The sequence below is a fragment of the Kogia breviceps genome, chromosome 19 (assembly GCF_026419965.1).
Source record: "Kogia breviceps isolate mKogBre1 chromosome 19, mKogBre1 haplotype 1, whole genome shotgun sequence".
NCBI lineage: Eukaryota > Metazoa > Chordata > Mammalia > Artiodactyla > Physeteridae > Kogia > Kogia breviceps.
The window spans coordinates 47,136,398-47,160,250 of NC_081328.1; the positions used below are offsets into that span (position 1 = coordinate 47,136,398).

A 23,853-nucleotide genomic window follows, 5' to 3' on the forward strand; every position below is an offset into this window, starting at 1 on the left:
ACCTTCTGGCTGCCACTCCAGTGGCTCTAGAACTGCCCAAGGTGACCAAGGACCTCCTAACTGTCAACTTCAAGGCCTCTCCCAATCCTCAACCCTGAAGGGTCCTCAGAAGGATGTGGGGGTCTGGCTGCCCTCTCCGCTCTGCCCCTCCGATCACTCCCTCCCGCCAACTTCCTTCCTACATTAGGACTCACAGAACCTGGTGCTGTGTTCTTGGCCCTCCTCTCGGCTTACATTCTCTATGAGTAACCTCAGCTGCATCCAAACCATGGTGATGGACCCCAGTGAAACAACTCCCCTGGGACGAGCTTTCCTCCCATCTCACGCACCTGTTCAAGCCTCACGTGCCATGCTCAAAACAAAGTGACAACAACCACAGACCCTCCACCAGACGGCAAAGAACCCGCCCGCCCCACCCGACAGAGTCCAGCTCCCGCCTCTTCCTTCCCTCCAGGCCCTCAGATCTCCTCCACCTGGAAAGCCACCTCTCCATTCCAGTCCCATTTGTTTACCTCGGTCTTTCTTTTTGTCTGTTTTTAGTAGGAGGGGTTATCAGAAGGCCCTGAAACGCCTTTATGAGTCACATCCACAAATCCTGCTGCCCTCCACTGGGGCGGTGGGTGGGGCTGGGGAGAGGCCAGCTGGGAGCGCCCAGGTGTCCTGAGCTCACCCACGCCCACCAGAGGGCCACTGCTATGGCCGCCTTCCACATACACGTCTCCTGAATCAGCCGTCACACTCCTGGAGGGGAGAGATCGATCCGTCTCACTGGCTCTGGAGACGGGACCCCAGACCCAGCACCATACCCCTGGAACAAGGTCCTACAGAACAACCCACCTTCAAGCTGCACATCCATGGCTCCACTCTCTTCCCACTTCATGGTCACCTGCCCCTCCTCAGTCCTCAGGGGCCCTGCCACACCGGACGCCCTGCCATCGCCCAGACATGGCCCGGCGGTGACTGTCTGCTCAGGCGCCTCTTCCTCCTCACTTGAGCCAGACTTTACTTGTCACAGGAGGTCAGGACCAATGACCCCCCCCCCCCCCCAGCAAGATTCTGGCTGCCTCTGCGGCGAGCAGAGGAATCTCCTCATCCTCTTCTCCATCCCCAAGAGCAGCATTGATAAAAAGTGTCTCTTTAGCAGACTCTGTCTCACAGATCTTTATAATTTTAGTACTTCTAATAAGGCTGACTGAACAGAACACATATTCAAAAGAAGTTATTTCACAAGTCCATTCAATCTCAGGATAAGCAAACAAGCTGTTCTGATGACCATGGTGACAATAGTTAACACTAGAATGATGTTTAACGCCCACTCTCAGTGCCTTAACATGGCCTCTGCATCCAGTTTAAATGCTCAGAATAAAGGGTGTAAAATAAAGAAGTAAAAAAAAAAGAGAAGAGGCTGACATCTCGTGGCTTAATTTACACTATTTTAGACGCTGATGGGGTCACTATGCTACCATCTGCATGGGTTTTATGTGGTCACACTGTTCTGGTTTTCAAAACGTGATGTTATTTAAGAGGGACCATCAATTCCATCTCAGCAAAAGTAAAAAGAGAATGAAATTGGTTCATGCAATATGCCGCCTCGTTCAGCACCAATCAAAGGATTGCTTTTTTATGTCCATAAGGGTCATGAAAGTGTGCTGTCAAGTATGCAGCTGTATACATTAACAGTCTCTGAAGCAATGTGATTTACTGTTACTGATTTTGCATCCTTAGGCACACAAATCAGATAAGAAGTCAAAGTGCCGTTAAAATGCCCACAAGTTTAAGAAGATACAAATAAGCAAATAGTTAACAGGTAATTGTTTTATAAAAAGTGATATAATCAGTTGCTCTGCACGTATGATTCCAAACAGGGATTAAAACTAATTTGGAACATAGTGATGATGGTATCAAAGCAGCAGAGGACACACGACTTTGCTTCCATTGGCCGACGATCATGAGGAGGACCGGGAGGGAGGGGGGCCGGCCGGCAAGGGCAGAACACTATTTTATAAGCATCATTTCACCCAAAGTTGACTTCCTGTAACTATATTAATAACTCGGTGGCTGTAAGAGTTCCACTGTGAGCTGAACTGCATATAATCTTTATTCTCTTCTGAACACTCCTGTTATGTTAAAAGAATATTCTGTTCACGCTTGCTCCCCTCGAGTCTTCCACACACATTACATACTGATTCGGTCAAACTCTCACAAAAGACTCTTGGACTCACTGAACTGCCTAGTGAGATCCGTCTGAGATAATACATTCCACGTACTCTTGTTAGGTAAACACTGGAGGAGAAGGGAGAATGTGAGCCAACAGCAAATTACTAGAAGATAAACAAGCCCAAACGTGAACAATAATAAAAAGGTAACCTGCCCTTAAAAAAAAAATTCACTTAATACTTTTTCTCAGGGAAATAAGATGATTTTCAAAAGGCCCTATGTGCCTAAAATTTAGTCAAATTGGTCAATATTTAGACAGTAACTCTGTAAACATTATATTTCTTAGCTTTTTACCATTATTGATTACATTGAGCCTTGGGACAGCACTTTAACACTGACACCTGATATTTAAAAGAAATAAAAGGAGACATGATTTTAAAATCCTGGTATCTTGCAAAGGGTGGTCTGTCTAGTCTGTTTCATATACGTGACTTTTTTTTTTTTTTTTTTGGTTTTTGTGGTACGCGGGCCTCTCACTGTTGTGGCCTCTCCCGTTGCGGAGCACAGGCTCCGGACGCACAGGCTCAGCGGCCATGGCTCACGGGCCCAGCCGCTCCGCGGCATGTGGGATCTTCCCGGACCGGGGCACGAACCCGTGTCCCCTGCATCGGCAGGCGGATTCTCTACCACTGCGCCACCAGGGAAGCCCATATATGTGACTTTTTAAGATGTTAGGTGTCCAGAAGGCTGTTCACAGTCCCGAGTTAGTGGAACACATCATCATCATGTGTGAGCCTTCTCTTTTGTTTTGCCATTTTCTTCCCTACATCCTCAACCTGTCTCAATACCCCACAGGCACTCACATCTATTTAATGTATGCCCTTCCATATTTCAAGTATATGTGCAAACTTGTTTATACTGCATTTAATTTACAAAAAAGTATTATTTTTTCACCCAATATTATGCATTTTAAAACATTTAAATCAACTTTAATGAGGTACAATTTGCATACAATAAAATGCACCCATTTCAGATTATAATTTGAAGTATTTGACAAATGTGTTATGTCTGTGCAACCAACCACCACAATTCCCACACAGGGCATTTCCACCCCCAGAAGCGCTGTCCATCTCATCCCTGTATCTGGCTCCAGCAAGCCCAGATCTGCTTTCTCTTGTTGTAGTTCACTCTGAGAACTTCACAAAATGATAAACTATGTACTCTTTTGTGCTTATCTTTTTCACGCAGTGACTCATTCATGTTATATCGATAGCTTGTTCCTTTTTATTGGTAAGCAGTAACAGACTAAGTGTATGTCCCAAAATTTGTTCCATTCACCCATGGATGAACATCTCTCTGGATTGTTTCCAGGGTTTGGACACCATGAACACAGCTATGACCATACATTGCACATTTTAGTGTGGACACATGTTTTCATTCCTCCTGGGTAAATACATAGGAGAATAGGTGAGTTGTATGCTATGTGTATATTTAAAGTTATTAAAAATGGCTAAACTGTTTTCTAAAGTGGCTGTACTATTTTCATCCCCACAGCAATGTATGAGCGTTCCAGTTACTCCACATTCTGGCCAACATGCGAGCACCTTTCGTGGGTCTGTCGGTTCTTCCTCTCTCTTTTTGTCAAGCGTCTATTCCAATCATTTGGCCATTTATTTAAAATTTGGGTCGTCTTCTTATGATTGAGTTTTTACAGATCTTTATATATTCTAGATACAGTTCTTTATATATTCTCAGATACGTATTGTAAATCTTTTCAACTACTTTGTGGCTTGTCTTTTTATTTTCTTAACGGTGTCTATCAAAGAACAGATGTTTTTATTTTGATGAACCTCAATATATCAATTTTTAAAGATTTGTGCTATTTGTGTTACATGTAAGAAATCATGAACATTTTCTCCTATGTTTTCATCTGTAAGTTTTATAGTTTTGTCTTCTATATATAGAAGATCAGAAATTAATTTTTCTGCTTAGTGTAAAATAAGGGCTGGGGTTTTGATTTTATTTTTGTTTTTCCCGAATGGATAGCCAGTTGTTCCAGCACCATTTGTTGAAAAGACAGTCCCTTCTCCACCGGATCATCTGGCACCTCTGTCCAAAATCCATTGATTATATATGTGAGGGTCTAATTCTGCTCCATACTCCATACTCTGTTCCATTAATCTACATGGCTATCCTTATACCAATACCACAGTCTTGATTACTGTAGCTTTACATTAAATCTTTTTTTTCCAAAATTTTAATAGCCACTTCAAGTTCCCGTTTCATGAGTTGTTTGTTCACACACATTTCTTTTTTTTTTTTAAACATCTTTATTGGAGTATAATTGCTTTACACTGTTGTGTTAGTTGCTGCTGTATAACAAAGTGAATCAGCTATATGTATACATTAAATCTTGAAAAGAACCACACGCCTGTTTTTCAAAATTGTTTTGGCTAGACTCTTTGCATTTCTATATAAACTTTAAAATCAACATCAATTTCTAAAAAAAAAAAGGTGTAATTTTGACCGGGATATTGCACTGCACCTATAGATCAACTTGGGTAGAATAAAAGTTTTAAAATATTGAGTTTTCTACTCCATAAGCACAGTATAATTCTCCACTTATTATTTCATTTTTATTTTTTTTTTTGCGGTATGCGGGCCTCTCACTGTTGTGGCCTCTCCTGTTGCGGAGCACAGGCTCCGGACGCGCAGGCTCAGCGGCCATGGCTCACGGGCCCAGCCGCTCCGCGGCATGTGGGATCTTCCCAGACCGGGTCACAAACCCGCGTCCCCTGCATTGGCAGGCGGACTCTTCAACCACTGCGCCACCAGGGAAGCCCAATTCTCCATTTATTTAGGTCTTTCTCTCTGCAATGTTTCATAGTTTTTGTGCACAGATCTTGCATATATTTTGTTACATTCACTCCCAAGTATTCCAGAATTTTGATGCCATAGTTAATAGTATATATTTTTAAAATTTTCAATTTCCAACTATTAGTTTTTACTTTATAGAAATGCAGCTGATTTGGGGGTATTGATCTTATATCTTGGAACCTTGCTAAAATGCATTAGTTCCAGTGACTTTTTTGTAGACTTCTCATGATTTTCTACGCAGATAATCATGTTGTCGATGAAGAGATTTTTACTTCTTTGCCAGTCTGAATGCCATTTTATTCTTTTCTAGCTTATTGCACTGACTATGACTTCCAGTACGATGTTGAAAGGAATGGTGAGAGTGAACATCTTTGCCTTGTTCCAGTCTTCTGGGGAAAGTGTCTTTCACCATTTCAACTACAATGTTAGCTATAAGTTTTTCTTAGATGCCTTTTATGAGCTTGAGAATGTTCTCTTCTATTTGCAGTTTGCTGAATCAGTCTGTCATAAAACCGTGCTGAGCTTTGTCAAATTCTTTTTATGCATCTATTAAAATAATCATATAGGTTTCCCCCTTTATTCTGCTAATGTAATTAATTACACTGATTGATTTTCACGTTAAGCCTTGCATTCCTGAGATAAGCCTTACTTGATCATAATATTTTATCTTCTCTCTATATTGTTGGGCTTCATTTGCTAATATTTTGTTAAGAATTTTTATACCTGTTGGGACTTCCCTGGTGGTCCAGTGGTTAAGACTCTGTGTTTCCACTGCAGGCGGAGCAGGTTTGACCCCTGGTCGGGGAGCTAACATCCTGCATGTCGTGCGGCACGGCCAAAAAATTAAAAAAAAATTGTTTTAAACAAATAAAGTAAAGAAAAACAAAGAATTTTTATACCTGTGTTCATGAGAGATCTTGACCTGTAGCTTTTGTTTTTCCCCCTTGCAGAGTCTTTGTCTGACTTTGATTTTTAAGATAAAGTCAGCCTCTTAGAATGGGATGGGAAATGTTCCCCCTTCCTCTATTTTCTGAAAGAGTTTGTGTAAGGGTTGGTATTATTTCTTTCTTAAATGTTTGCTAGAATTCATTAGCAAAGATATCTGGGCTTGGAATTTTCTTTGTGAGGCTTTTAACTAGGGAATTCAGTTTCTTTATGAGATATAAACTATCCACATTTTATTTTTCTTTTTGTGTCAGGTTTAGTATTCTGCGTCTTTCACGAAATTCATCCAGTTCACCTAAGACATAGAATTTATTGGCACCAAGTCCTTCATACATAAAAGGATTCCCTTACTATCCTTTTAATGTCTGTTGGATCTGTGGTGATGCTCCCTCATTTCTGAAATAGGGGATTTATATCTTCTTTCTGTTTTTCTTGACCATTCTAGCTAGAGTTTAAAAATTTTACTGAACTTTTCAAAAACTATCATCTATTTTCATGGGTTTTGTATATTTCTCTGGTGCATTTTCTATTTCATTTATTTTTGCTGTTTTCTTATTCCTTTCTTCTACATACTTAGGGTTTGATGTGCTTCTCTTTTACTGGTCTTACAGAGAAAGCTTAGACCATAAATTTTAGACTTTTCTAATTAAAATCTATAAACACCATTAAAATTTTGAGATTATTTTTGGTACGTGTAAACAGAGTTCAGTAATTTTACCTCTTGCAAACATGATATTTTACCCATGATCCCCTAGTGATAAATCCTGAGTCAGTTATTTCACAAACAGTGCAATGAGAAAGGTTATAGCACACACCTTGACATGGGCTTTTCTAAGCATTTCCATGTACACTAAGAAAGAAAAAGTGCTGCCAATTAAACAGGCACATTATTTATCAAAAAATGGTACTGGATCTCAGATATGTTCAGATGTGAAAATGTACATCCTAGAATCAATGAAATATGAAAGATGATCCATAATGCACACAGATAATTACAAATATCGTATCTTGTCTTACTGATGACCAGGACTTCTAATCCTAAAGTAGCACCAGAGAGAACGCTTGCTTTATTCCCAATGTCAAAGGGAGGGCATCTCAAGTTTCTCCACTAAGCACATTGCTGAAAAGCCCTGTACAGCCTTTACCAAGTTAAGTAAATGCCATGACTCCACTTAAATATGCTGGATTAAACATGCACTTGGATCTCAACTCCTTCCAAAGAGGAAGAAAAAGAGTAAGACATGTACAAAGAATACCAGGGAGAAAATACAGCAAATGGGAGAAGCCAATCATCACACAGACAGTCTCAAGTGTCAGTGCTGGGGTCAGGACAGGGTTTGAATCCTGGCTCTACCAGTCACAACCATGCAGCCTCAATCCCGTCCTCCTGAAAGCAGGGCTGAAGGCAGGCCATGCCACCACACAGGCTTCCTGCAGGGGCTGAATGGGTTAATTCATGTAATGGCACAGCATAATGCTCAACAAGATCAAGCTACTTTTATTACCATAATTTAAAATTTCAACCAATTAAGAGTTGGGCAAGTTGTGGTGACTAAGCAGAGAGAGAATGGAAGACTTAAACCTCAAAGGGGAAAAGCCAAAAAGAAGTAAGCACCCTCATAATGTAAAATCTCAGAAAGAATGAAAACTGAGGTACCGGACTCACTTGAAGGAGGAGCTGAGGATGAGAGTGCTGGTCCAGAATTTATATAAAGAGTGGTAGAGCCCTAGGGCTGCTCCTCCTTGCTGGGAGAATTCTGGAGAAACTACCCAGAGGTGCTCTGGATGTGGAGACACTATGAACAGCTCAGGGATGCCTTCATCTTCAGGACTGCCTTTCTTCATATTCCTTTTTGTTTACTGCATTTTCCCCTGGGTTCCTTAAGGTGAACGTTTGATTTTTCTTTTCTTTTTTAATCTTCGTTTTCTGCTTTAGCTACATCCCACAGACATGAAAAGTTGTGCTCTCACTGTTATTCAGCTTTGAGTATTTCATAATTTTTAAAAAGTATTTCCTCTTTAAGGACTTTATTTTTTAAGAGTAAGATTTTTAGTTTTCAGACATTTTAAAAGCTACCCTTTCATTGCTGAGGTCCAACCCTACTGCATGGTGGTCTGAGAATAGAGTTTATATGGTATCAATTCTTTGGGATTATTAAAGCTTCCTTTGGAACCTGGTACACAGTTATGTTTGTTTGTTTGTTTGCTGTGAATGGTCCACCTATGCTCAAAAGTAATGTGTATTCTGTGCTTGTTAGGTACATGGTCCTATATGTCTACATTAGACCTAGCTAATTAGTCCTGCTATTAAAATCTAAACTATTTTTCTTACTTTTTATGTACTTGGTCTCAGTACCTATGTTCCTGGTGTATCCATTTCTACCCAGAGTCCTTTTGGTTCCCATCTTACATACTTCAAGGCCATATTGTTTGATGCATAGAGAGCCACGATCAGTGTAACTTCTTGATCGTCTGCTCTTTTTACCACAATAAAATTTTTCTTTGTCCTTTCAATATTTTTTAATCTCAGATTTTTCTTTGATGCATATTAAAATTGTCACTCCAGCTTTCTTTTGGTTTCCATATTTCTCTTCTTTCATCCTTTGATTTTCAACCTTTCAAATATTTTGTTTTAAACATGTATCCTGTGATACATGCTATATCATGATGATTTTTATCCAACATGAGAATCACTGTCCTTTGAGGTGAATTCAACTAACAATTAGATAATCACTTACATTTCAAAACTTGTTTCAGCCACCTTATTTCACATTTTCTATTTACCATGCTTTTGTTTCTTTTTCTACCTTCTTTTGGAGAGAAGAAATCCTCTCTCCTCCTGTGAACATAATATATTCTATTTTCATTCTTTTGGTGGTTACCTCTAACATAGTGAGGCCTAAACCTAGAATTATTTTTCATGATCAATATCTCAGATATTCAAACTTTAATTCTATCTTTCAGGTCTCTCATTCTTTCCATCTCTACCTCTTTGGTGGGAATTAATCAACCCAGCCTTCCAGCTCTCTAATTTGCCCTTTGGTTATACCCATAATGCTGCCTTTCAATCCACCTCCTAAATTCTTTACTTCGTCAATTGTATTTTTCATGATCCATAACTCCAACTAATCCTTCTTATTTCTTCTTCCTATTTCCAATAGTCTCTCTTATCACTTTGGGTATGTTTATCCTCACTCTGAATTATTTTTCTGTGGTGTAGTGCTTCTGATTTTTACAGGTGTAGCTTTTTCTACAAAGGAGAGGTGGTACACCTTGTTTCTTTCCTTCTTTCCCTCCTTCCCTCCTTCCCTCCTTCCCTCCTTCCTTCCTCCCTTCCTTCCAAGCCCCAGATACAGCAGGGCAAGCTGCACTGTCCAGGGCAATGATGGAAAGAGTAATGCGCACACCAAAGGGCCCACCCTCGGCCTTCCCTCAGCTTCACCTTCTGGTCCTCACCTGTTCCACTCCCCACCCCAGCAGTCTCAACTATCCCCAAGGGCTCCACACCGTTTCTGACTCGCTGAGTGGACTCACTGTAGGACCCATCAATCTTACTCCCCTGTGGCAGCCCGAGGACTGGGCTCAGGGGAGGGAGTCAGCAGCCTGTGCCATTCTGTCTGGTTCAGTTCATTTGTTAGCAGCATAAATCAGGTTTCTGCATGTCAACCTTTTTTTAAAGGAGCTCTATTACAATACATTATGATATTCATCTTAATTGAGTGTATGTCAGAGACAGGAACACTGAGAGTACATCGTCTAGTTTGGGGAGAAAAAATGTCTAGTTTGGGGAGAAAAAATAGTTTCCTCAGAGTGGGCACATGACAAATTACATAACCTGAAAGACTGGAAATTACCCTGAAACTGTCCTGGGGTTTATGGAGCAGGACCAGATAACAGTTATGGCCACATTGTGAGGGCCTCCAGATAAGAAAACCGTTTAAATAAATACCAAATTAAGTTTACTACCACCAAGGTTTATGATGCAAAGTGCGACATTACTACAAAGTAAACTGGTAAGACAATTTCATTCACTAATGTGTCTAGATCGTCTGCCTTCAAACATAAGATACTTCATTTTAATTCAGTTTTTACAAGAAACTGAAAAAGATCACAAAACAGAAAGCACTGATTAAATGCGTAGGCAGAAAGTTTGCTCTCTAGCAGAGAAGTTGTATTTTAGAAAACTGTACAGAGAATAAATGGTTAACCCCAGTATCAAACACCAGCAAGAATTTATGTTTCCAAAAGTAATTCTGACTGAATCTTGGTTGAATCTTCAAGATAAAACACAAAGCAAATGCCAGAAGTGTCACAAAATGCAAAGGAAGCGTCTGCAGTGAGACAAGCAGGACACAGCGCGGGGCTCAGCCGCATGGACGATGCAGGGTCTCACAGTGCAGCTGCAGGACGGGGTGTCTGTGCAGCTGCCTCTCTCTCTGGGCAAAGATGAAGACAAGGCTTTCCGTGCTGGCAAATTTTCGGTAATACTATGCCATTAACATTTAAACTCCTTGAGATTACTCAATTTAATTGAAAGGAAGGAAACATGTTTCTGGACCTCTCTATTCAATCCAAAATGATGTCTGCCATTTTCATTAACAGACAATACAACTGCATGACACACAGTGCAATGGGCATCAATCTATTTTACAGCAAGTCCCACAGCAAATTAAGTACCACTGAGTTATAATTTCAGTAGCACACAAATATATCCATAATAAATTTAAGATGGTATTCTGCCACTCAATCTAGTAAGCAGAAAACAGCCTAAGGAAAAAAACATATTTTGGGTGAGTAAGGAAATCATTTACAGGGAGAGTAATGTAATCGCTCACTTCAGAATTACTAAAATTATCAGTTTCTGAAAATAAGATTAAGATTGAGGCAAAAATGAAACAAAAATCACAGAATGATGTCTTCCAATAACTACTTCATCATCAAATAAGATTTATAAGCATACTCGCCATCAAATATATGTACACATATTTTGTACATATAAAGTAAGGCTGTAATCAGTTTAGAAGGTATATAACTTTCTTTAGCAACTGTGCCTTACATGAGTGCAGTTTTGTTAAAACCATCCTCTCAGTTATACAGGAACTTTCCTGAGCAAAGGTTTTTCCTAGGTTATTTATTGTTCAGGTTCACTGACCAACAGGTAAGTGCAGCAGTCATTTGCAGGTAAAAGCCTGGCTCCATTCTCGAAAGCAGGGGATGGCAAACTATGGTTCCCAGGCCAAATGTGGCCCATTGCCTGTTTTTGTAAATAATTTTATTGGAACACAGTCATGCTCATTTGTTTACATACTTTCTATGGCTCTTTCATGCTATGACAACAGAGCTGGGACCCTTGGGCTCACAAAGCCTAAACTATTTACTATCTGGCCCTTCACAGAAAAAGCCCATGGACCCCTATTCTAGAGCTACTCTGAGCTTACCTGAATCATAAAACCTAAAGCCCTATACTTGGTTGAATAACACAGAACATCAGTACAGTGAAATATTATTCAATCACTACAAATAACATTTACTAAGAGTTTCTAACGGTCAAGGATAAATAAGTTTGTTATGCTAAGGTTTAAGTATATGAAATTGTAAATTTAGTCTAATTACATCAATGCAAACATGTACATACACAGAAAAAAAGACTGACTTTCTAACCAAAAAGTTAACACTAATTGTGGTAATGATGGTAAAATCTTGGACACTTTTTTCCTTCTTTTTACTTTTTAGTAAATTTTCTACAAAGAATGTATATCCCATTTTTCACTGGAAAATATTAAACTGACTTTTAAATTAAAAAAAAAACTTAACCCTAAAAATGTAAGTATTAATACTATCTGGCAAACTGTCTCCTTTCTTCATGTAAAAAAAGGCTGGTATCTTTTTTTTTTTTTTTTAACTCAGAAAATACAAAGAAGTACAGAATTCCCTTGACAATTCTTCCCATGAATATGGTTTACTGCCATTCACAGGCTAAGGACACTCAGTGAAATGTTATGTTTGATCTCATTTCAATCCCTCAGTATGCAGAAAGTGGTTAATTGTAAAAGATCCACCCACCTGGGACTCTGCTTAATCATTCCAGGCAGTGCTTATCTGACGACCATCATCCACAATCGTGATGTACTGACCTCAAAGTCCATTCTCTGGTAACTGTATTAGTTTGATTTTTCACTGTGCTTCCTACTAAATGATTACTTTAAAAAAAGTTAATTATATACTAACTCCAAAAAGGATTTTGGGTAGGTACCAAGACAATGCATCGCATCATGGTGGAGTGAAAGCCTACTGCCTGACCCCTGACCTGAGGGCAGGGACCCACAGCTGACAGTGAAGGCACACCACGTCCTTCTGACCCCTGGTGGAGGACGACAGGGCCGGCAACACGGGGGAGAAACAGATAAACTCACTGCGCTGGCAGCAGAGTGTGGAGTGGCATGGGCAGGAGGCCCTGTCTGTGCTCTTCCTGCTTCTTCCCTCGCCAGTCCACCCCTCCACTCACAGCCCCCTCGGCTGCAGCACCCAGCCCAGGGTCGTGGAGCACAGTTGGTATGCACTGTCAGTTCTGGAGTCGGGGTGCAAAGGTGCAGTAAGGGCAGGAAATCCACAGGGAGGGGCAGGAAAATGAGTGGGAATGAGGCCTGTCGCACCGCAGATTCTGGGGTGTGTCTGTGGGCCCTGCCGCCGAGGGGTCTACAGCCGTTTCCACCTTCCTACTTAGGTTGGATCCTGATCTCACTGCTGTGATAAAGGCCTCACTTGACCAAGGTCTCCCCATCCTTACATGGATTATCTTCCTTAAACACTATTCTTAAGTCATTTCCCCATATAAACACCTTCCCTCACCAGTCCTAGGAGGAGCCAAAGTCCTTGGCCTAACAGCAAGGCGGCCCACCCTTTGATGCCGGCCCACACTCCGACCTCACCCCACCCCTCTGGACGATGTCTTCTCTCTACTGACCCACTCTCGCTCCTCAGAGACGGTTTCTTGCAGTGGGGGCCACCTGCCTGTGGTGCTCTCTGCTCCCTTTCAAATCCCACCGTCTGCCCAGACCCCGACTCAACTTTCCTCTCCTCTGAGAAGCCCTCCCTGATCACCTTGGTCCTTAGGGATTTCTCTGTTCTCTGGAAACACAAATAGCCCTTGGTGCCACAGATCCATTTAGTCCTTGCTCATGCATTGCCTGATATGTTCAGATTTCTTTGCCTGGCATGAAGCACCCATTTAGATAATGAGTTTTCAGGTCACATCTTGTCTCCTCAACGAGACCGTAAATTTTTCAGGACAGTATGCTTCTTTGTATCGCCTATAGTGCTTACCCATGGGTTTTAAGTATACAGTTGTTATTTAGTAAATTATTTCTTGGACGATGAATAAAATGAATGACTTCCTGAGTCATCTGCTTCAGAGATCTTCCTGAGGTCACATTAAATGGCACCATAAACCTTTTCTAACAGCAATCACAGAGTACAGAGAGTTCAACAGAAAAACTCACTTATAAATGAAAGAATGAAAAGACCTACAGTCAAGGGCAGCACAGCCATGAAGAAAGGAGTGATGCTCAGAGGCGGTGTGGGTGTGGCTGCCGTGCAGCCTCAGCCTCACCCAGAGGTTGGGTCCCCACTCTCCTCCCTTCCCATCAGCCCTAGCCTCTCAGATCCTTCAAGCTTTCTCCAGTTCTGAAGAATGTGTCCACATCACCTTCAGGTATTTCCAGCTCTACCACGTTCCCCTTCTCTCTCCACGGGGGAGCTTCCATCTCTCGCGTGTCTCCTGCTTTTCTTCTGTTTTCCGTCTCTTTCCTCCTGCTGCTTTCCCCAGCGCCTAGCCCCTCGCTGTAATCTCCCAACATGCTAAGTCAGACTGCAGCCACCCCTCCCCCTAGGAATCTGGTCCACTGTGTCCTTTGTTTCAAACACCATAGTCCTCTCACCTGTATCTCTATGTGGTTCTTTTCAACATCCCCAGGTCGTAGTCTCACTCTGTTACCAGCCAGCATCATCCTCCCTTCACCTCCCGTCATCTGCATTGTGCTTGATGACAACAGCCCTGCCTCTCACGATGACTAACAGCTCTCTCCCTTGGAGTCTGCTTTAGCCACGTGTGCTCTGCTTTGTGGGGTGCAGTGGGGAATGGCCCCGGTCAGGCCCTGTATGAGTTGGCTGAGTCGGGTGGTGAGCTCGGCAGTTGGGGGACACCTCCTCCACTAGCTCCTTAGGGATCAGGCACGTTAGAAGAGGCCTCTCCCTGGGGGGATTCACAGCCGGGATTTGGGAGGGCTGAGGTGGGAGGTGGATGCCCTCACTCAGGTGCCGTGGGTCAACCTGATGCTGCTACAGAGGTGAAGCTGCAAGGCCAAGTTCTCATCCAGCCAGCAGCTCAAGGCAACCACAGGACCCCCCCGCCCAGGCTGTAGTCACCTGAGGGGCCTCCCGAGGGATTGAGCACTGTGTCGTTGCCCCCAGAGTCCTTGCTTGTCTCCCCACTTTCTCCAGGGCTGTGGGGAAGGAAGCAGGACCCTGTGCCTCTGTGCTGTTAGGACACACTGGCAGAAAACGGAGGAAGGCGCCTCCACAGAGTCCAGTGAACCCACACGGCTGCACTGTCCCACCTGTGCCTCACTGAGAGCTACTTACCTCCATGTATACTGGTTCCAGCAAAATATAAAAGGGAAAAGTAGATATTAAAAGAGAGCAAGACAGTCTAGGGGAGAAAACTGGATTTGGAGACAAGAAGAACACACATTCCATTGTGAGTCCTGCCAGTGATGGAGGGTCTTAAATGCAGGTCCTACTGTCTTGGAATATTCCACACATTTCCTCAGTCATATTCGCAAGAGCTCTTAACTTCTCAAAAGAGTGGCGGTAGGAAAAAAAATCATTATATTTTTCTACTGCTGAGAATAAATTGAAAGATTCTACTTCAACTCAAGCAAAGAATTCTATAACTAATGAAGGCTTTTCTTTTTTAAAAAGAAAGTCCACTTTCCAGCATGACCCACCTTGGTACTATCTGAGGGCACGGCCACAGTTAGCCACGAAATGGAGAGGGTGCTCCTGGAAACCATGCACGCACCTGACCCGGGGGACAGCACATCCTGAACCCCGAGAAGAAAACCCCAGCATCCACCTGGGGTACTGAGCTCATGCCTGTAACCTGGTCCAAAAGACCCAGGTAGATTCCTTGGGTCCCTGCAGCAAACCCCAGGGGGGGGTCGCTGGGATTCAAGGTGGGCGCCACTTACCAGCGCAGGGCGATTTTGATGGGCGTGGTGAGGCATGACGTGAATAGGTCAGCCGGAAGGTCGGGGATCATGGGCAGGAGCTCGTTGGCCTCACAGGCTGCCAGCTGAATGCAGTTCTTCATGGACGGGGGCAAAGGCATCTGGGCCAGTGGGTGGTTTGGGTTAATAGCAGCGACCTGCAGGGGGACAGGAAGGAAGAGAGCAGCTTAACTGTCATGCACAACTGGAGACTGAGCCGGAAATGTGACACGAAGGAAAGGACCCATCAACCTAGGCTTAAAGCCTGGGGGTTCCTGGCCAAGTCCTCTGGAGAGAGGCCCAGCTGCCGGATCCTTCCCTGGGGATGACCACAAGCTCCAGCCCCAAATCACTTGTTACTTAAGGACTCCTGGGTTATAAATGCCAGGGGGTGGGGCTCCATGAAGACCAGGTGCTGGGGTTTCAGGTGATGATGGCATTGAAGAGGGCAGATGGGGCAGGAAGGGATAATTTTAATCACTGATGGCTGCTCATTTGTTTCTCAACTTGAAAAGAATGTTTATGTGTCTCGGGTTTTGCTCCTTACTAATAATCCCTTATGTCTGCATGACTGTACACTGGCTATTTCATTTGCTTTTTACAACATCCCCATGAGGTAAGTCTTCTTTCCAATTAAAAAAATCTTCTACAATGAGGAAACAGAGACCCCAAGAAATGACGTGAACTGCCGGTCACCGGGCGAGTCCTAGTCATGAGTACGGGAAGCTGGTCCTGACCTGAGGGCCGTTTTCCACTCTCTCATCCCATCCGGACCCTCCTGAATCTATACCACACACCTGTGACACTAACATGAGTGCTCTGCAGGGTCTTTTCCAAACAGCAGTCCCTGGTGAACTTTTTAAGTTAAATACCCACAAAGCTGTGTTTGCTCATATATACCTAACATTGATTATGACATGTAAAGTGTTGTCGTTATTAATGCTGATAAAACCTTCTCAAATGGAAGGCAGTAAAAGCTGTACTTCTATTAATAACCTCTTAAGATTATTAATAGAAGGAATAATAAACCCAGAATACTAATCAAATTCGAGTATACTTAATACTAAATAAAAATAAAAACTGCAATTTCTAGAAGAAGGGGTTTTTTATTGTGGCAAAATATACATAATATAAAAGTTACCATCTTACCCATTTTATTTGTACGGTCAGTGGCGTTAGGTACACTCACATTGTACAACCATCAGCAGAGTGGGTTTTTTAAGCACAGAGAAAAGGGAAGGCAGAATCACTTTTAATCCTTCCCTTGGCTCCAGCTCTACAATCTAAAATAGCACCAGTGAAGCAACCTGCTCCACACAGGAAATTAGTTTCCAGGTCTGCTGTGACAACACGCTAGGAAAGATGTCAGGTCTGGGTGCCGTGTGGGTCTGAGGCTTATCAGACCTGAGTCATGCGGAAAGACGCAGAGGCTGCAGATGTGTCAGAGTCAGCGGAGGCTGCCGGAAGTGGTCTCGACTCGCGTGCTCTGTGGAAGTGCGTCCTCCCCAGCCCGCGAGGGAGGATGACACTGGCAATGGGTCAGGCTCCGGGAGGGGAAGACAGTGCACAGTCTTCAATAGTGAAAGGGGCATTGGAGAGGTGGCCTGGGACTGAAGCCAATGCACATGCTTCTTGCAAGCCTCACCACAACTGTGCACAGACGTGATGATTACAGCAAACAATTTAGGAAGAAACAGTCATTTACGTAAAACCGAGATTCAATATTCTTAAATGTTGGTATGGGTTACTAGTTTTAACTTCTCTGTCTATAATCTGCTTCCACGATAAATTTACTTTCTGAGAAGCGAAGAGCAGGTCCTCTGGCTACAGCCCCCAAATGCTGCAGCCCTTCCATCTTTGCTGTTGCCTGTCACTGAGCTTCTACAGCCTCAGGCTCTCAGAAGTGAAGCAGTGCATCACACCAACGCCACCTTTCTCCCAAGTCGGCCTTAGACACAGGCCCCCACGGGGAGGCGGAGGTGGGGCGGGTTCCCACGCCCTGGCAGCCACGTGGGGTGCTCGGTGGGTTAAGGGCACTTCTGCTGATGTCAGGACGTCTGTGCCCTGTTCTCTGCGGAGGCAGCACTCCCGCAGCCCCGACACAGCCGGGCGGTGCTGTCAGGTAGCGATCTGCTAAGTGCCTATGTGTTAGGTCTGCCTTGGGCTGCACCTCATGGTCCACGAGCATTTGGCCCAGAGCCTTTCAAAGTACCTGAGGCAGAGGAGGCACAAGGAGAAAGGGAGACGACGCAGGAACATCTTCATCCCAAGTAAGTCCACTAGAAACTAAATTTCCCAATTCACAGTGATCATTGATAGAAACCTCTAGTTCTTAAACAAGCCCCTTGCAGTATGCTGATGTATAAACTGGCAGAAAGCATTAAATGTGGCTGCAGATAATCTGAAGTGTGGTAACACACAATAATAATCCCCTCAGACTCATATGGGACCTGTCGTCACCACTGGGCACATGACAGCTCTGCACTGGGGTTAATTAGAATCAGTAACATTTTTTTTATTTTTTAATTTTTTTAATTTATTTTTTATTTTTTATTTTTATTTTTTTGCGGTATGCGGGCCTCTCACTGTTGTGGCCTCTCCCATTGTGGAGCACAGGCTGCGGACGCGCAGGCTCAGCGGCCATGGTTCACGGGCCCAGCCGCTCCGCGGCATGTGGGATCTTCCCGGACCAGGGTACGAACCTGTGTCTCCTGCATCGGCAGGCGGATTCTCAACCACTGCGCCACCAGGGAAGCCCAGTAACATTTTTTTTAAATGACATTCAAGACAAACAATTCCACCAACGATTCATTTTTCAAGCTGCTAACCCAGGAATACAAAACAAAACAAAACAAAACAAAACAAAACAAAACCCAACAGATGAGCTACTTCCAATACACTGTTTTGGTTTTGTTTTTATCTAAGATATTGACCTTTTAATTGAAAATTAGTCTTTGGAAACAGCTTGCATGTAAACCTAACTACTAGTGATTCAGAGGACTTTTCAAAGTCACCCAGGCTGAGAAGAGAACAGGTCCTGCTGGGAGCCACCACTCACCCTGAAGGGCACACCGCAGATGCACTTTTACCCAAAGGGGCTTCTCCTGGAGAACTTAGAGGCTCAAACACCAGGAAAACTTTAATCATTAAAAGCTAACTAGAGCCTTCTGGAGGATTTGGGAAGGATCCAGAAAAATCTTCAGATGCGATACACAACAACCGGATCCAAGAAAGACATCTGCTACCTCTTCCACACGTGTGGACAATGTGGCACTCATGCACTCAGAGCTCATGGGAAGGCTGGCCACGCAGCTCACACAGGCCCGGAACCACTCGCTCCAGAAGCACGGCTGGAGGTGAGTTGCAGGGGGGAGCACCTACACCTCTCATTTTCTAAATGAAACTCTGCCATTGTGCTGCTTCTGTTCTCCATATACATATACAAGACATCTTGATAAAGAGATGAAGGCACTGATAATTTCAGAGGAGTCTTTACCAAGAGACTTTCTGAAAATAACATCTACTTGGTAATAATTCTAGTTCTAGCTTAAAGCAATTTTTATTCTCAATAACACCTACTTACAGTGGACATTTCTGCAAAGTTCAGAGAGAGACTGAGATCTGTAAAGGAATCAGGTATTGCTTACCCAGCTCATTTCAAAGTTGTTAATGGAGCATCTATCAACAACAGATACTGTACTAAAAATAGCAGATACAAAGTGGCAGTAGTAATTTTTTAATATATAATTTATATAATTCTATATATATAAAATATTAAATACTAATTTAAAAAGAAGTGGTACCTATTGCTGGGAACTATGAAATCTAGGCCAAGAGAGCAGAAGGAGTCATCTTTGTTGGAGGAAGACTTGTACTCGTACCGAGAAACCCCCCCAATATTCCCCCTAAGGGCGGCAAAAGAGTATGATTATCCCGAGAGTTTGCCTAAATGGACCGTCCACTATTTTGTTTTGTTTTGTTTTTCCGGTACACGGGCCTCTCACTGTTGTGGCCTCTCCCGTTGCGGAGCACAGGCTCTGGACGCGTAGGCTCAGCGGCCATGGCTCACGGGCCCAGCCGCTCTGCAGCATGTGGGAATCTTCCCGGACCGGGGGCATGAACCCGTGTCCCCTGCATCAGCAAGCAGACTCTCAACCACTGTGCCACCAGGGAAGCCCTATTTTAAAGCCATTTAGTTGTTAGCAATCATTTTCTAAAATGTTCTAGAATCATTCTATAACTCAGTAAAGATGCTTAATTAGAAATTATAAACAAATTTCTCCACTATTACTCTTAGATAACTAAAAAAAAAGGAGATACTAAAAAATTCTGCAATCCTTTACATCAAGAAGAGAATTTCCATTGGGGGCTACTGTGAATAATGCTGCTGTGAACATCTGTGTACAGATTTTTGTGTGGACACGTTTTCAAGTCTCCTGGGTATAAACATAGGAGTGGAACCGCTGGGTCGTCTGCAGCTCCAAGTTTAACATTTGAGGAACTGCCAGACTGTATTCCAAGGTGGCTGCACCATTTTACCTTCCCACTAGCACTGTGTGAGGGTTCAAATTCCTCTACATCCTGGCCAGGACATGTAATTTTCTATCTTTTTTATTCTACCCATCCTAGTGGATGTGAAGTGCACCTCAGTGTAGTTTTGATTTGTTTCCCTAGTGACTGATGATGTCCTTTTCTTACCTTATTGTGCTGGCTAGAACTGCCGGTACTATGTTGAGTAAGAATGGTGAGAATGGACAGCCTTGCCTTGTTCCCGACCTTAGGGGGAAAACGTGGTCTCTTACCATTAAGGATGATGACAGCTGTAGGTTTACAGATGTTCTTTATCAAGGTGAAGAAGCTCCCCTCTAGCCCTCATTTGCTAAGAGTTGGTTTGTTAGGTTTTTTTAAATCATGAAAGGGTGTTGGATTTTGTCAAAAGCTTTTTTTGTGTCAACTGATATGATCATATGATTGTTCTTCTTTAGTCTGTTGGTATGATAGATTACATTAATTGATTTTTTTGAATATTAAGCCAGACTTGCACACCTGGAATAAATCTCACTCAGTCGTAGAACATAATTCTTTTTATGGATTGCTAGAACTGATTTGCTATTATTTTGTTGGGGCCTTTTGCATCTAAGTTTGTGAGAGATAGAGGTCTGCAGCTTATTTTCTTTTCTTTTGTTATGTGTATCCATTTTGGCATCAGGGTAATAATGACCTCATAAAATGAATTGGGAAGTGTTTCCTCCTTGTTTTATTTTCTGGAAAAGACTGTAAAACTGGTGTTAATTCTTTAAATATTTGGTAGAATTCTCTAGTGAAACTAGCTGAGTCTGGAGATTTCCTTTCAGGAACTTTTAAACTACAAATTTAATTTGACTACTCACATTATCTATTTCATCTTGGGTGGATTTGGTAGTTCATGGTTTTAGAGGAATTGGTCCATGTCTTTGAAGTTGTCCAATTTATGAATGTAAAGTTGTTCATGTTATTCCCTTATTATTCTTTCAATGGTTGTATGATCCTGAATCTTCTCCTTCCATATTTGTTAGTCTTGCTAGAGATTTATCCATTTTATTGATTATTCCTGAGAATCAGCTTTTTGTTTCATGGATTTTTCTGTTTTACATTTCAATGATTTCTGTTCTTATCATCATTTTCTTTCCTCTGATTGCTTTGGGGTTATTTTGCTCTCCTTTTCTAGTTTCTTGAGGTAGTGCTATCGTCTGAATGTTTGTGTTCCCCCAAAATTCGCATGTTGAAATCCTAACCCTCAAAGGTGATAGTACTAGAAGGTGGGGCCTTTGGGTGGTGATTAATGCATGAGGGTGAAGCCCTCCTGAATGGGATTAGTGTCCTTACAAAAGCAGCCTGAGAGCTCTCTGACCCCTTCTACCATGTGAGGACACAGTGAGAAGGCCTGGCCATGAATTAGGAAAAGGGCCCTCACCTGATCAAGCTGCACTGTGATCTTGGACTGTCCAGCCTCCAAAACTGAGAGAAATAACTTTCCGTTGTTTAGAAGCTATCCAGTCTGTAGTATTTTGTTACAGTAGCCCAAATTGATTAATACAGGGAGGAACTTATAATTTGATAATTTTCCTATTTTCTAGCATAAGGATCTAGTGCTATAAATTTCCCTTTCAATTGCTTTAGCTGCATCTTTTTTTTTTTTTTTTTAAATTTTTGGCTGCGTTGGGTCTTTGTTAGTGCGCACGGGCTTTCTCTAGTTGTGGTGAGCAGGGGCTACTCTTTGTTGCGGTGCACAGGCTTCTCACTGCGGTGGCTTCTCTTGTTGCAGAGCATGGGCTCTAGAGCACAGGCTCAGTAGTTGTGGCACATGGGCTTAGTTGCTCCACGGCATGTGGGATCTTCCCGCACCAGGGATCAAACCCACGTCCCCTGCAATGGCAAGCGAATTCTTAACCACTGCACCACCAGGGAAGTCCTAGCTGCATCTTATCAGTACTGACATGTCATACACTCATTTTCATTTTTTTTCCATTTAGTTTTTAATTGAAGTAGAGTTGATATACAACGTTGTATTCATTTCTGCTATACAGCAAAGTGATTCAGTTATACATATATATACATTTTTTTCTTATATTCTTTTTTACTATGGTTTATCATAGGATATTGAATATAGTTCCCTGTGCTATACAGTAGGACCTTGTTGTTTATCCATTCTGTATATAATAGCTTACATCTGCTAACCCCAACCTCCTACTCCATCCCTCCCCCTCCCCACTCTCCCTTAGCAACCACAAGTCTGTTCTGTATGTCCATGAGTCTGTTTCTGTTTCTTAGATAGGTTCATTTGTGTCATATTTTAGATTCCACATATAAGTGACATCATACGGTATTTATCTTTCTCTTTCTGACTTAGTTCATTTAGTATGGTAATCTCTAGTTGCATCTATGTTGCTGCAAATGGCATTATCTCCTTCGTTTTTACGGCTGAGTAGTATCCCATTGTATGTATATATCACATCTTTTTTTTTTGCGGTACCCGGGCCTCTCACTGTTGTGGCCTCTCCCGTTGCGGAGCCTGTGCTCTGGACGTGCAGGCTCAGCAGCCATGGCTCACGGGCCCAGCCGCTCCGCGGCATGTGGGATCTTCCCAGACCAGGGCACGAACCCATGTCCCCTGCATCGGCAGGCAGTCTCTCAACCACTGCGCCACCAGGGAAGCCCCATGAGAGTTACTGAATTTTTTATGCAGCAAAATCACTTTTCTTTCACCCAAAGCTTTCAAATTCTAGGACTAGGAATAGTTAAAGGTGCCAAGAGAAAAAAACTGGATCTCCCGGTACAAACTGCAGAAGGGATTGTTCACAGGTGCACAGCAGCAAAGAGTTTGGAGACTGCTTATGTACCATCCTCTGTTGCACAGGTTGATGACTGGACTAAATGTAAAAAGTGCTCTGCAAACCAGAAAGGGTCGCACAAATAAAAGGCGGTAGTAGGTACTGTCCATCAGCTAAGGCCGTCAGGTGCTCTGGCCTCCCCTGACGCTGCCTCTCCACCTTGCACGGTCCCCTCCTCTCTCACCAGCTCTCAGTGGCGGTAAGGGTCCTGATCTTCCAGAGGCTGCTTTTCTCATCAGCGTGTTTCTGTGACCCTTTCCCCTTTCTGGTTAGCACGTCAGCTGCCAGAGCACCCGGAGGGCCAGCCTCCCATTCCACTCTTCATTTCCATCATGGCTTTATGTTCCCCAGCCGGGTGCTCTGGGTGGCTGTGTGCAGCCCAAAGAAAGGGATTTCTGCTGTATTTGTTTATAGGTTAACCCCCACTTACTCTCCTATAAACAGTGGAAATGGTAGCATTTCTCCTTAAATTACAAATGTGTGTGTGCTGTGGGGAGAGTGTTTCAACTACATAATAGGTTTCTTATCGATATTTGTTTTGAAAATATTCACTCTTATGAATTCTTAAAACTTGCTATATAGCTTGCTATACATAGAATCTAAGGTACAGAGGGGTGAACTCTGCCCGTCTTTATTAAAGAAAAGGGCATGGACCTGCACAGAGTGTGTGCAGAGAAGCAAGCGGGGAAGGTGGTTCACCACTGAAGCCAGGTGTGGCACGGCGGAAAGGCGGGGTGCCCCTGAAGACCTGCTGTCAGGACAGCTCCCTGCTCGCCAATGTGCCCGAAGCCAGGCGTCCTGCAACCACCACAGCCACCCCTCCCCAGGAAGCACATGGAGGTATTCTTCTTTAAAAAGAGTTACTGATGTGTCTGGGGAAAACTAGGGTGGCTAGTGTAGTCACCAGCTCCCAGGGGTAGAATGCTCTCTGCACTGTGAGCAAGGGTGCCCCGGGAAGCCACCTGCCTTCCCCGCCATTGGCACACAGCAACGATGGGTAGCTTCCCTTCAAATTAATATCTTTTAAAAAGTAAAGAGAAAATAAATAAGGTTATCACATAACAGACTTCCTGTTTCCCTACTACCTACAAATGGTAACTATGAAGCTATAGAAGAGAAAGAATGGAGACATGAAAAAAATTATAACATGAAAGCTAGAGACGGATAAGCCTGAGCTCCGTGTAGAGTCAGCACCGTGGATCCCTGTTTTGTAGCGTGAACATCCCGACAGCAAGTCC

At 43.1% G+C, this 23,853-nt stretch overlaps 1 protein-coding gene across 3 annotated transcripts in view; it reads right to left on the bottom strand.

Moving 5' to 3' along the window:
- The window catches only part of RPTOR (regulatory associated protein of MTOR complex 1), a 337,818-nt gene that overhangs the window by 138,042 nt on the left and 175,923 nt on the right, over positions 1-23,853 (bottom strand). For all 3 annotated transcript variants that reach the window (XM_059048339.2, XM_059048338.2, XM_067021425.1), the window contains one exon: positions 15,228-15,403. In XM_059048339.2, the coding sequence (XP_058904322.1) occupies positions 15,228-15,403 (176 nt within the window). The remainder of the gene's footprint in view (positions 1-15,227; positions 15,404-23,853) is intronic.